The 13,614-nt window shown below is 38.4% G+C and overlaps 1 protein-coding gene across 1 annotated transcript in view; it reads right to left on the reverse strand.

Moving 5' to 3' along the window:
* Positions 1-13,236, reverse strand: part of LOC136558300 (macrophage mannose receptor 1-like) — a 31,497-nt gene extending 18,261 nt beyond the window's left edge. Inside the window, exons 1-15 of the mRNA XM_066552651.1 lie at positions 13,113-13,236; positions 10,926-11,324; positions 9,488-9,661; positions 8,445-8,609; positions 8,036-8,152; positions 7,655-7,798; positions 6,105-6,287; positions 5,755-5,909; positions 4,869-4,982; positions 4,052-4,167; positions 3,108-3,256; positions 2,481-2,683; positions 1,985-2,106; positions 1,148-1,235; positions 320-464 (exon numbers count right to left, since the gene is read on the reverse strand). Of these exons, the coding sequence (XP_066408748.1) occupies positions 320-464; positions 1,148-1,235; positions 1,985-2,106; positions 2,481-2,683; positions 3,108-3,256; positions 4,052-4,167; positions 4,869-4,982; positions 5,755-5,909; positions 6,105-6,287; positions 7,655-7,798; positions 8,036-8,152; positions 8,445-8,609; positions 9,488-9,661; positions 10,926-11,324; positions 13,113-13,173 (2,335 nt within the window). The 5' untranslated portion in view covers positions 13,174-13,236. The remainder of the gene's footprint in view (positions 1-319; positions 465-1,147; positions 1,236-1,984; positions 2,107-2,480; positions 2,684-3,107; positions 3,257-4,051; positions 4,168-4,868; positions 4,983-5,754; positions 5,910-6,104; positions 6,288-7,654; positions 7,799-8,035; positions 8,153-8,444; positions 8,610-9,487; positions 9,662-10,925; positions 11,325-13,112) is intronic.
* Positions 13,237-13,614: the final 378 nt, after the last annotated feature.

Below are 13,614 nucleotides of genomic sequence, written 5' to 3' on the forward strand. Positions count from 1 at the left end.
TCTCAGAATATATGAAAAAAGGGCTACATTCAGCAAACACCATGTTAGAGCTCATCATAAGTTAAGCTTACAGAAACTGCCCAACTTTAGGCTGCTGTGTTTCTCTTCCCCAACATACTGTATATACCTTCCAAACCTGCCAGTGTATTTCATGGATTAATTAATAGTTTTCAACTGCCTTTACTGAAATTATATATATAAACTGTTTTATTGTGATGGATGGCACAGCTGTCTCTAACACATGTAGATAGTGTGATCTGACCTGGAAGGATGTTCTCATCTACCTCTAAAAGTTGCTAAAGAGAGAAAGTTATCTTACCTTTTTTAATTTGGCAAACAAAGTCTAGCATGTGTTCACAAAATAAATCATTCCAGTTCATATTGAGATAGCCAGTAAACACGCCACATTTTTCATTCCCATCATAATTGTTTGGTTCTCCATGTGACCATTTTTCAAAATTTACCTGTAGGGAAAACACAACTTTGTTACTATTTTCCTTTTAAGAGGAAACAATCATTCTGTTAAAGAAGAATGTACTTCATTCGATTTCATGGTTCATCTTGTTTTGTAATGCCAGACCTTTTAAGGACAAGTCCATGACACTTGAATAGAATAATTCATCTGTGTGTTTATAAACCATGTTAGTCAATCAGAAGTTCTTGCCCCATTTGTTACCAGGAGAGTTGATGTTCTCCTGTCAAGCTCTAAAAAGGAACATGTTCTCTGATTTCTGGGTTGTTTGTCCTGTTCAGATGTTCCAGCCCAAGACAATCCATTGGTGCTGCCATATGGCCTTGGGCCTGGCAGAGCTTGATCTACTTAAGACAATGAGGGCAACAAAGCTGAACTGGTGTCAATGTACAAAATTATTTATTGCAGCAAATGATGAATGGGAATATAGAGATTAGCCCAATCAGACTTGCTTGAAGCAGGAGCTCGACTCCACCACCTTTCATTACTGTGAATGCTGTATTTTTATCTATAACTATGAACTAATAGAAGATTTAACACTAATTCCTGCAAAGGAATCAGGTACTAAAGACTTAAGGGTACTTGTATTTTATATAGGAGTTATGAGAGCTTTCTGCCAAGAGAGACATGAAAAAGAAAGAGTCAAAAAGCTAGAATAACAAATTATTTACTCACTGGTGAGCCATCACTCCATGTAAATCCACTATCAGAGTCCAAGGCACTTAAACCCATCCAGTAAGAATAGTGAATATAACCTCTGTCTCTAAATGATTACAAATAGAGAGAATCAGACACATCATGAAACAGAGAAGGGGAATGTACAGCATTATATCATTGTCAGCACACTTGATACTCTAAGTATAATTTGAGACAATCATATAAAGGAATCATTCAATTGTCATGTGGGGGAAAACAGCCTGGCACTACATGTTCCAGGAAGCAGTGAAACACAGAACTTTATGGGAAAGATCACAAATGCCATAAGTCCACAAAAACTGAGTTAAAAAAAAATGTATTTAAAGGTCTTGTCCACTAAGTAGCTTAGGCATTCAAATTCAGACATGCCTGCCCTCATGGATTTGATATAAACATGTATACAATCATATCAATAGGTCAGGCTTTTCTTAGTCTTCCAATTTGCCCCCTTAGTTAAGGTAGGAAACCAGCACAAAGCATTCTTTTAATGAAGAATATTTTATCTACTGATCAGCTGCAAATGAGATAAGAAAATCTGTTTTATCTCTTTGAATTAACTACAGTTAAAACCAATTTTGATGATTCTTCTCTCAATTTTGTTTTTGTTCAGGCAACTTTAGTGCATGGCATCACCTTCCCAGAGGTGTGTCAAGAAAACTTTTTCTTCACCTCTTTTTACCCATTTTTTCCTGCCACTTTTTACAACATCTTTGTAAAGTAGAAATTGATCATCAGAAATCCTTTATGTCTTTCAGAGGGGCAATTTAAAAATTTTTTTCTTCTTCTATTTAAATGATGGACTTTGCAAATACTTACAGTCTAGCTATCAGGTTTTGTTCTTCTTCACTGTGGATACATGCAAGATCTCCTCCAATAGTTCTGCAAAAATCTCTTGCTTCAAACCATGTTTGCATTTTTTCCCTTCCTCCCTGAAAAATCTAGAAAGTGGGCAATTAGATACTGTATTGAATATTACAGATATTTAAAAATACAAATGTAGTCTTCTGTGTTGCTTCTGATCTTCTGGTCTCATTCTATTACTGACTATTTAATTGTTTAACCATTTGATCTATGGTTGTCTATCAAATTTGATTATTGCCTTTCCTGTCATCTCAGAGTTCCTGTGGCTCCAAACTTCACACACATACAGCTTTTTTCCAACATTTCCCAGCCATACCACTTGGGGATGGCTGGAGGGAGACACGTTACCACAGACTGTCTGTCAAATAGGCAGGGATCTACCTTCCATGCATGAACAAAATATATTCTTATTTAAATGGCAAACACTTGCATTCAGAAATGAAACACCTACTTTGAAGCAGAAGCTGCTCTGAGAAACAGACTGCCATCCCTCTGGGCAAAACAGGAGAGGGGATGTTGTTGGAGGAGGAGGAGGGGGAGTGATTCCCTCCACCAGCTGCTTGCAGAGAAATGTGTTTGTCTCTTCACAGTTCAAAATATCCCATAATCCAGCTGAACGTCCTGTTGCCATGGCCACGCAGCCTGACTCCTCTCCTTCATAAAACATAAAGTTGTTAAATTTTATTGATGACTGCATCTTCTCAAAATATCTGCTGCTTATTTAGGAGTAACCTGTTCTTGCTGTATTTGGATATCAGTAGCTCACAATAGCTCATATGCCTTCCTATTAATCATTAAAAGATTTTTGTAATGTGAGTTTCTCTTATGTTATGCTAGGAGTTACTTAAAAATACTCATCAAACAACAAAAACCTAATGATACCAACAGACATGTGCAGTCCCAAGTGATCTTCTAGCAGGTGTTACCACAATCCCTGATCTATCTCTTTAGCACAAATAGAAAGCAGCATTATCCTTTCTGCTGCTTTATGACAGAATTTCTAAACCACTTTTTAGCTTTCAAACCCTCACTTTGTCATTCCCCAGAGCAGGAACTCAATGGTCCCCATGGCACTTACCAGGCATTCCCACATTCCAGTGAGTGAAGCTGACGGGATCTCCACTAGCCCACTTGAATGTTCCCTGTTCTTCCACATCTGAAAGACCAATCCAGAAGTATTTTTCTGGTTTGAATCCAATAATGGAGGTCAGAAAAGCTTGTTCATATCTGCAAAGAGTAAACACCAAACTGTTGTATCGCATTTTATCAGAATTTATTCATTTCTTCAAACAGTTCATGGTAGCAAATCTGGTAAATTTAAGGTGATTTGTCAATATGTACAAAATGAAGCAAGGGTAATTATCTTACTTCTATATTTCTAATTATCATAAAAAATAATTTTTTCCTTATATTTCGCCAATGTAAATTATATCTAGAATTTAGGATGATTCTATTCACCTTTTATACTGTGCAATGAACACAAGCCAAATAATATTTAAGGTAATGTGTATATATTTCTCATTCTGTATAAGTAAGAGCTACAGTATTTTACTGAGCTTTATGACAAGTTCTAGATCTTTAAATCTTGTTACTGTGGGGGAAAAAATCTACTTTTATTCTAAAATTCTTCCAGATCTGGCTGTTGCAAAGAAAGAAACAAAAAAGGCTGAAAATCTTAAATTGAAGAGAAATAAATAGTTCCATGTTTATATGTTTATTTTTAATTCAAAGAGTTTGAAAACAATCTGTCAATCTGGGATTGTTATCAGGTGAGCAATTTTTTTAATTCCCATAGGCAACAACACGTAAGTGTAGTAGCAACAGCCTGAATGTTTGTATTGATGACCCTAAAGCCCCTGATGTATTATGCAATACTTCATCAGCTCTACCTTAAATTTTCCTGGGAAAGAGTGGTGTCACACTAGATAGACATTGTGAATAACTGCTAAGTAAGAAGAAATTTCTGTTTAATACTTCCATCCTGGTTACACACATTAGAGGACAAGAATTATGTTTCCATACCTGTCTCTTACAGTAGCCAGGTAACCTTTGTTTTCTTCACAAACTTTTTTTGCATCTGAAAATGTTGTTGGCAGCTGCACCAAGGAGTAACAGTAAAAGCCATGCTTCATCCAGCCCTGTCAGTGTAAAAGCAGAGATGTGCAGAGAGGCTGTCAGATTGCATGGCTTTGTGCACTTCCAAAAGCCACACTAGTGCCACACCCCAAGTCAAAACTGAGCCCAAAAGCCATGAAAGGAACCAAGAGGATAATCAAACAGAGCTTTTGTGACCATAATTCCATGTCTTGCCCCTTGATACAGGACACACCAGGGGTCTTTGCAAACAGTGAGCCGTGGTTATGCCTTGGGACTGGCAGCCACAGCCACCTTGCAGCTCCCTGTGTAAAGCTTGCTCTGCCTCCTCAGTGCCTTAGTAGCTCTTACAAGAGCTTACAACCTGCAAAACAGTCAGCTCAAATATTCCTGATTCCTATGGCAGACTGATGGAACTGGGGAGGCATGCAACCCTTGACATGTGTGTTACACCCTGAAAAGACTGCTCTGCAGAGAGTGGCTTTTATGGGGGTAGTGATCAGCTCTGCAGTAGGAGAGAGCTGAGTTTAAATACACTTGTAAGGGAATACAAAAAAGAAGTCAATCTATATTTCATTAAATAAAGCAAAATTTTCCCTATCTGTCTAAGTATCAATACCTATGAAATTAACAGCTTTCTAGGCTCCACCAAGAACAGTCAAAATAATTTACTTCTGTCATAGTTATTATCATGGGAGTGAAAGTAATACACAAGCATCTTTTACTGCTTTTGTTTTACACTTACTTTTGGGCAACCTGGGTAAGTAACTTCAGCTTCCCCAGGTTCTTCAGCCAAGGGTTTCCTTTTACAGATGTAGCCAAATTTCATATCACAGGCACTGTCAGCCCAGGATCCATCCTAAGTATTGTAAGAAACCACAAAGAGAAGTGAAAGCTAGAGACAATTCAGGTCCAACAAGAATATCCAACCTCAGAAAGAACCCTTCTGTCTTCCTATGGCTGAGACTGCTTCAGCTCTCTTCCTTGCCTTGGTTTTTTCTCCAAAACTCACAAATACATAGAGTAAGGGCCACATTTCCTCAGAGATGTGAGAATGAATCCATTAAAGATTCAGGGACTAATGAAAGCAGGAAAGAAACATTAGGTTCCTCCGTATTCTCACCAGCATAGCATCTATTATGGTCATATAACCAGATGACTATGGCAAGGAAGTGCTTGATAAACCAAACATAAAATATGAAAAAATATCTTGTGTAAGTCTTTTTCCACAACATACCCTTTTCTTTTTATAATGAGTAGAAAACAAAATAAAATCTGGGTTTGTGCCTCCAAAGTAACTCTAAAGCCCATATATTTGAGTAGTTTTAGAGAAAAAAATGAGAAAGTTCATGCTCCAAGAATCTATTCATCTATGATCAGTCACGTTCCATGTGGATGATGAGTGATTTCAACCAATTTCAGATGGGAATTTGGGAATTGCCTCAGAGAAGACAAAGTCTCCATGCAGTGCACTGCTTCTGGTGCATCACACAGCTTCCTAGATCTGGTATATCCAGATATCCTAAATCAAACCAAGTTCTTTTTTTTTTTTTTTTTTTAAATCATGAACATTTACATTTTAGGAGGCAAAAGGCCAGAATAAAATATGAGAGTGGGGAAGGGATTTTTACCTGTCCCTTCATAAGGATGCAGTCTGCCTTATTCCAAGTGTGGGTTGGCTCTCCATGGTGCCATTTGGTATAAGTCACAGGTGTGCCATCACTCCATTCAAAGTACATTTGAATCCTGAAGTCATTTAGACCAATCCAGAGTTCATCATCTGGCTCTGGGAACACAAAGTTAATTGTAGGTATGGGTATATCTTATAATGGAATAATTACATCTCACACCCACTTTTGACTGAAGAACTTAAAAAACAATACTATGGTTATAATGATGAAATGAATAATAGAAACAGCATAACCCCAGATCAAAAAAAAAAAAAAAAAAAAAAAAGAAAGTGATCTTCAGGAATACTCACTGTACCCGAGCTGTGACACTGTAAAACTGTACTCTTCAATATTATGAATGCTTGCCAGCTCTCCATCCTCTTTTCTACAGGAAGACTGGGCTTCTTTCCATATTTTTGGTGTTCTATAAATTCTGTAGCAATGACCTGCATAGGCCACCCATTCTCTGGGGCATTTAAAATGCTTTGAATCACCTAAAAAATTATTATATTAATGAGACATTCTATTCAGTGTTTTATTCACATCAAAAATAAAATTATCTGTGCTGATACGAATTTGAAATATTGGAGCACATACTGCACATACCAAAAGAGGAGAGAAGCCAAAGTCTGAGGGTACAAAGATTAAAAAACAAACTTTTCCCTCCTATTTGTGCTTGGAGCTTCCAAAAAACTGTTTTGCAGGATTAAGTAAATACTGAGTAATTTGGCATCCAAATGTACAGGGCACAACCCCACATTAAATCCCTTTCAGTGAGGCTCTGGACACAGCCAAGTTCTACAGAAAAGAGCCTCTTTTTCTGCTCAGGGACTCTATCTTGGGGAGTTTTAAAGCTTTTTTTTTTTTTTCTGGAAACAGGAGGTGCTCAGGAGACATTTGGAGCTCCTACACAGCCCATACCATATATCAGAGAGTCCAGACACAGCTACATTATACCAGAAATGTTATACCAGGCATTCCAGCTGCACAGAAATACCACACACTTTGTTCAACACTGATTTCTTGGTATGAATTCAGTATGGCCAGCCCATCTTCCATTGCTTGGAAAGTTCCCATGCTCTGCACCTACAGAGCAAACTGAAGAGGGGAGGATGTGTGGAGGATGTGTGCCCAGAATTGGTGTGTGGTCCTGCTTTGTCTCATGCTCCCTGGACATGGTTTGGACCTGGGCAAATTGCATTCCCCTGAGCAACATCCAGACATGCTTTGATGGTTAGCAGGGTCAGAAACCTTTCCAAGTGAGCTGCCTGGATACAGCCAGAAAGTACAGAATATGCATGCTCCCCTGAGCTGTATAATCTCAGATACTCATATATATTAGGGGAGGGAGGCACTGTGAAGTCAGTTACATGCTGGGAATTCCCAGTTAAGAAACTGCACACCTATTTCTTCACATAGCTAAGACCTACTCTGCCTCAAGTAAAAAGAGAGCTCAGCAGGAGAAAGGTTCCTGATGCATAGTCTGATTTTTTCCTTTCAGAATAGAACAAAAAGGGTCACAGAGAGCAGGGGAGCATCAACTCTGGCTCACATCTTTTAGCAGGATATAGGTTTAGAGTATATATCAGAGCAGAGGATACTTATCAGTATTTCATGGTCTGAATAACATGGCTAAACACCTAATCCTGCCTTCTTTGGTACCCTGGGCTCTTTTCCAAATGTTGAACAACATTTAGACATCGTCTTTAAAATGAGCCAGAAAATTAAAATCTTCTCAATATTTGACCCAAATCAACAAGTGTAAGCCTTTTGTTTTGCCAATATGTTGCCTTTTCATGTATGACATCCTCCCAATATTACTCACTGACTGTAAAAGCAGCCTTAGCTTTTGACAGTGTACCTGAGGCAATGGTGAAAGAATCCAAGGAGGTGTTTCTCTTTTGGCAGATATATCCCAGTTTCCGATCACACAGCTGGTTTTCCCATTTGCCATTTTTACCTTGGAAGGTCCCACATATTTTTCCAGATTCCATAGAGGGATTTCCTTTTAAAAAAAGCAACAGAATCCCCCTGTTAAAAGTGAAACTTTTCACCTCTTCACAGGAGGGAATGTGCAAGACCTTTGCAGCTGCAAAGCCACAGGGGTATCATTCTTTAGAGTGAAAAATCCCAAGAGGTGTGACAAAGGAGCATCACTGTGATGGGGAGGGGAGAGAAGGAGAGAGAAGGGGAGGAAATTTTGGCCCAGAGGTTGATCATCATTTAAGAAAAGTGCACTTACCTGGGGCCCAGTTGAGGTATCTGAAAGGACTTCCCCCAGTCCACTTCCAGCCACTGTCAAGTGCACCATAGAGACCAATCCAGAGCTTTGCATTGATGCCCAGGTCACTAGTGAGCCCTAAATGGCCAAAATAAATAGTCAGGTTTTAAATTACTGTGATTTTTTAAAATTATTCAATAAAACTGGAAATAATATTTTAAAGCATGAGTAATATATTTTTTTAGTATAAGTTAGATTATTTCCATTATTTTAATACAGAGTTTTGTGAGAAGGACAATTCTTATAAGAATGTCACCGGGACCTATCTTATGAGATAAATATAAGTATCCATGTTAAAGCCTTGGATCTGACTTACATTTTAAAGAGTGCATTTTTTTATTATTGTTATTTTAGGGTATTTTTACTTTACCTAATAAATACATTTCTTCACGAAGGTCTGTGATGCTCAGTAATTCTGCATCCTGCTGCTGGCAGCTTTTTCTTGCTTGGTGCCATGTCAAAAGTGACTCTGAGTTTATCTGATAGCGTGTTTCTGTCACAGGATTTGTTTTCCAAAAGTTATTGTGGGTGGTGTCTATAAAAGATGATACCAGCAATTTGACAAGATAATCATGCTTACTAACCCAGAAAATAAATCTAAAACTATATAATTTTGTGATTTGATAATTTTTAAGTAGCTTTTGCCTCACATATATATACTTTGTCCATTCAGTATTAAAAGTATTTTAATCACATAAGGAATTATTTATCCTCATAAACATAATTTTTCTACATTGACCCTGTTCCTTTTTATTTATGTAACTCATCTACTTCTCACATTACAGTCCACATTAACCCACTCACTGATAAATTCTACCTCTACAAGTATTTCTCTTTTCACTATATAGAAGTTTTGATCTCCACACCCATTTCTTACCTTCAGATCCCTCTTATGCTCTTCCAGACCACCCAATAAAACAGAAATTGCCATTTCCACACAATCATATGTGAAATGGGAATGAAAGGGCAGGGAATTTGTGTATGGAGCACTGAAGGCAGGTGAAGGTCACTGCCTTCAGTGTGTCCTGCACCCTTCCCTTCACTAAAGCCTTCCTGTTCTCTCCTCCATCCTATAATACACCACAGTCTCATGACAAATCTCACCTTCCTTATCCACTGCACTTCCTTTTGTCTTGAAACCCAGTCCTAGAGGTTTCCTCTTCCTTTATCCATCAGTCCCAGTCACCACCCTCAGAATACTCCCTGTAAGTACCAGTCTTGGGGACACTGTAGGACAGTGGGAGTGCAGAGCAGATGCCTCATGTCCTTGTTGCACAGCCCACCAGTGAACCAGGAAAGCCAGAATTCAGCTCACTGTCCAATGCTACTTCCACATCCCAAGAGCATCTTGACCACGACAGCGGATGGCACTTTTGCTTAACAACTTTCCTGAGATTTTTATAAATATATTACCTTTTAGTGGGCAGTTTCCAAACAACTGGTCTTTATCAAAATCTGAAGAAGTTGCACACCAGAGAGAGTCTGCATCATCCCTCCGAGGGATGCATTCAGCATACCACTTCCCCTGGTGCTTAAAAGGGAACACACAGGGTGCACCAAAGGCATTTCCTCCCAGGGTATAGATGTCTATGGAGAAAAGCAGAGATCAATACTCAACAGTCAGCTGGCATCACATGCTCACCACAGTGACACTCATAGCCAATTTTCCATGGACAAAACTGAGTCATGCAGGGCTCAACACACCAGTGCTTTGTCACCCTGAACCTCTAAAGGTTGTGCCAGTCAGGTATGACTATGGACTATTCAGAACTTAGACCCTCAAATACTTAATTGGGCCTCAAATTAATTTCTGTATAACTTTGTCATGCCATTGCTTTCTGGACAATTGTGTCAGAGGTCCCTGTGACTCAGCTTTTCCCATGACATATATACTTCTGTCCTTAGATTATATATATATATATATATTCTCTTTTGTTTCCCCTGCATTGTTGAAAAAAAACTTGTTGAAAGGAGATATCACAAGATTTTTATTAGTCTTCATGAGAGGAAGCTGTATTTTAAATTTGCAAGGACTCTGCTAGGAAGTGACCCTTCCATCACTCTCCACTCTAATTTGCTGTCGTCTGTACAAAATTATGACAAACTTCATTCTTGTGCAACAGCTGTAGTGTACAACAAAAATGTATTCTATTGTTATTGAAATTCCCAACATACCGGTGTCACAACAAAAAGGACATTGGTTACTTGATCCTGAATGCCCCCTCTACATAGCCCAAGAGCCATAAAATTGTAGGAAAAGGAGATCTTACTCTGTAGGGGTCTTTTTACAGGGTAATAAAACATTGCATCCTAAACCATTATGCACCATTTTTCCTTTTGGTTTTTTTCTACTTTTTTTTTTAATTTGGCCTGGGAAACACTAGGTAAATAATGTTAATTGTGAATTCCATCTGTCTAAACTAGATATTCACTTCTTAGAGATTATTGGTGGTCAAACTAAATAAAAGCAACAATAAAAACTAAATATAAAACAATAATCTCTTCTACAAATTGATCAGACATATTTTAAAACAGCCATAGGTTTCCTTTTGCTGTTGTTGTACGAACAGAATTCCCATTCTTCCTTATGTTTGCATGATGGGCCTTTGTAATTTTATTCTATCATTTGAAAGAATTGGATTTTACAAGGTATGTAGAAATGTATACAGCTATATTTGCTGAAAACTATACAGACATATTCACCTTTCATTTCTACATCCTATTTATAATTAGCTCCTCTGCTGATGTCACTCTAAGAAAATGGTTGCTGCCTGTCCAGCAGGCAGTGGCATGCTTTGTAGGAAGGGGCAGTCAAGTTACCAAGAAATAGAGATGGAATTTCGGTACTCACCCTCATAGCGCTGAGAGCACACACCGTCTGCACTTCCATGGATTTTCCACCTGCTCCCTTTGCTGGATACTTTGGACAGTCTCATTTTCTTCCCCTTCCCCTTGCCATAGTTGAGAAATAAATCCTTGCCATGGGTTGCAAGTGTCTCATTTCTGCACTCCCACCACTGGAGTTCGTTTGTCCTGTTGCAGGATTCCAAGGTGACGGCCGCCTCGTCGTCCTTGGCGAGCACTCCCAGGCACAGCTTGAGTGCCATGCTCAGCAGCTGAGTGGGAGAGACCCACCTGAACTTCTGAAACTCGTCATGCTCATCACAAGTGGTGGTTATGACTGAGCTAGAGTTCTGAGCTTGGGCACAGAGCTTGTTATCTTCATTATAGATTGAAAATATTCCCCGACCTATAAAATTAAATGATAATGCAAACATTTAAGAAGAAGTTTCTTAGGAGATAAAGGCAATTAGTTGCTATATGACAGCCTGCGACCCAAAAACAAAAAAACCAAACCAAACACCAAAACAAACCAAAAAAAAAAAAAACCAAAAAAAAAAACCAAAAAAAACCCAAAAAACCCCCAACCAACCAACCAACAAAACCAAACAAACCAAAAAAACCCAAAAATGGCATATATAGTTCATAGAGAGATAAATCAAGAGAAGTTAATCATTGGTATGAAGGATATTTATGAAAATATTCTTAAAATGAAAAACCACAAGAGCTGAAAATAGAGCTCTTTCAAGTGAAATTGCTCTTCTTCATATCCCTCCTGAAACCACAGTGGTCTCAAAAAGCATCTCAAAAATGACCTTCACTACATTTCATCATTTCTTCAAAGTTCCACAAAGTCATATTTAAAAATGGGCTTTTATTCTGCAAGTAAGAGTACTTTTTTGCTTTAGAGCTATTAAAAATCATTTACATACTCAAAATTAAAAAAAAAATTAAATTTGGCCCAGAAAAACACTGTAGTTTTCAGCTCACCAAGAAATAGTGTATTTTTCATTTTTGGTTAATTATCTTGGAAATTTTTAGCAGCTGTGCAAAAATTCATTTCTTCCCAGAGTTTTATTTGTAAGTTTCTCAGGAGGGAAGCCACAACTTGCAGCATCATCAGTTCTAAGAACAGTTAAACTACGCCAGTATCCTAAGTGCTATTAATAACTACATTTGTAAATAGAAATGTGAGACACTGAACATCAGGGTTTTGTTTCTTTCTTAAGATCAGCTTCAACAAAACCTCCTCCAAATCTTCACTCTTTTTGCATCTCAGCTTGCATCCCTTTTCTCCCTTCCAGGTGACAGGTAACATCACCTAACTCACTCGGCAGTGCCATCAACTTTTACCCAAGAGTTCTTGCCAAGGCCAGAGTACCTAGCTGGGCCTTCATAACCCTCCCATCCCAAAGCTGACAGGGAATGGTTGAACAGCCTTGGTGTTGTTGCTCTGAGAGGCTATAGACCAGAACAAGCCAGGTAATATTTTCCCTGACAGAGCTCTCTGGCTGCAGTGATTCGTGGGCAAGTTAGCAGAGGATGGGTTAGAGCTGGCTTGGTCTCACCCAAAAGCATGCCCAGAAGAAATTCCCTGTGATGGATTAGATCCTTGGTGCATTGGATGGTCCCTGCTGCCATTCAAGCAATAGTACTGGACTTCCAGAGTTCTCTAGCTGGAAACTTGCCATGGAAAAGACATAGTGTCATTTCTTTTTCATCTCAGCAGTAGGAGGGTGCGAGATCTAATGGATGGGAGATTTTGAAGTCCTTCCTAAAGTTCTCAGCTTGGAAATGAGTTTTAAGTAAGCTATGGTCTATATGAGCTGCCAAAAAATTCAAAGCACACATCAGCCAGTAGTTCTGTGCATGCTGAGGGTTCACTGCTGTGTACTGAACTCTTCTAGCCTCTGATGGAGTAAAGTGAAATCAGATTTTGTCTGCTTTCTCAAGAATCAGCACTGCCGAGGTTATGGCCACATCTATTGGCATATTCCTTTCACTCATATACTACATTGAAACCTGGGTTAAGGAAAGAGAATGCCTATGCAGATATTACCAAACTTCAAGCTGAGCATAACATTTTCAAATCATAAGCTGTGACTAGATCTAAATTCACTGCCCACTAAGGGAGATAACTAGAACACACATTAAAGAACTTGAGAACCTCCACACAAAGCAGAGGACAAAGACTTACCAGACATTTGAAGAGATGTACTAATGGAGAGAAGAAAAATCAGGGACAAGTAGAGAGACATGGCAAATATTTCACTCCTTTCTTCCCTTCACCTCGTATTGATCCTAAGGACCAAATCAGTGCCTTGCAAGAAAATCCCGCTGCACTGAAGTGGATTAACAAACCCTTTTTAAGACCCAAGAGATACAGGGAAGTTCTGAGCTTCAAATAAGGAACTGTCTCATGTCACATGAGTAATTTTGAAATAATACATTAATGAGCAAACTTTGCTTCCTAAGCTAGTTTTTCTAATGTATAAAAATTTGCCATGGAAGTATAAGATCTAACAGGTAAGATTTTAGTGTGGATTTTTTAAGACAAACCTTATAATTCAGAATCATTATTTTTACCAAAAGGTGAGATTACTGTCTCATTTGCAGAAATAAATAAAAGAAGTAAAAAAGAAGAGAAAGATTTCCTGTATCAATGCATGATGAAAAAAGCCAGAGTGCACTGCAGTATT

Source organism: Molothrus aeneus, chromosome 1 (assembly GCF_037042795.1).
Source record: "Molothrus aeneus isolate 106 chromosome 1, BPBGC_Maene_1.0, whole genome shotgun sequence".
NCBI lineage: Eukaryota > Metazoa > Chordata > Aves > Passeriformes > Icteridae > Molothrus > Molothrus aeneus.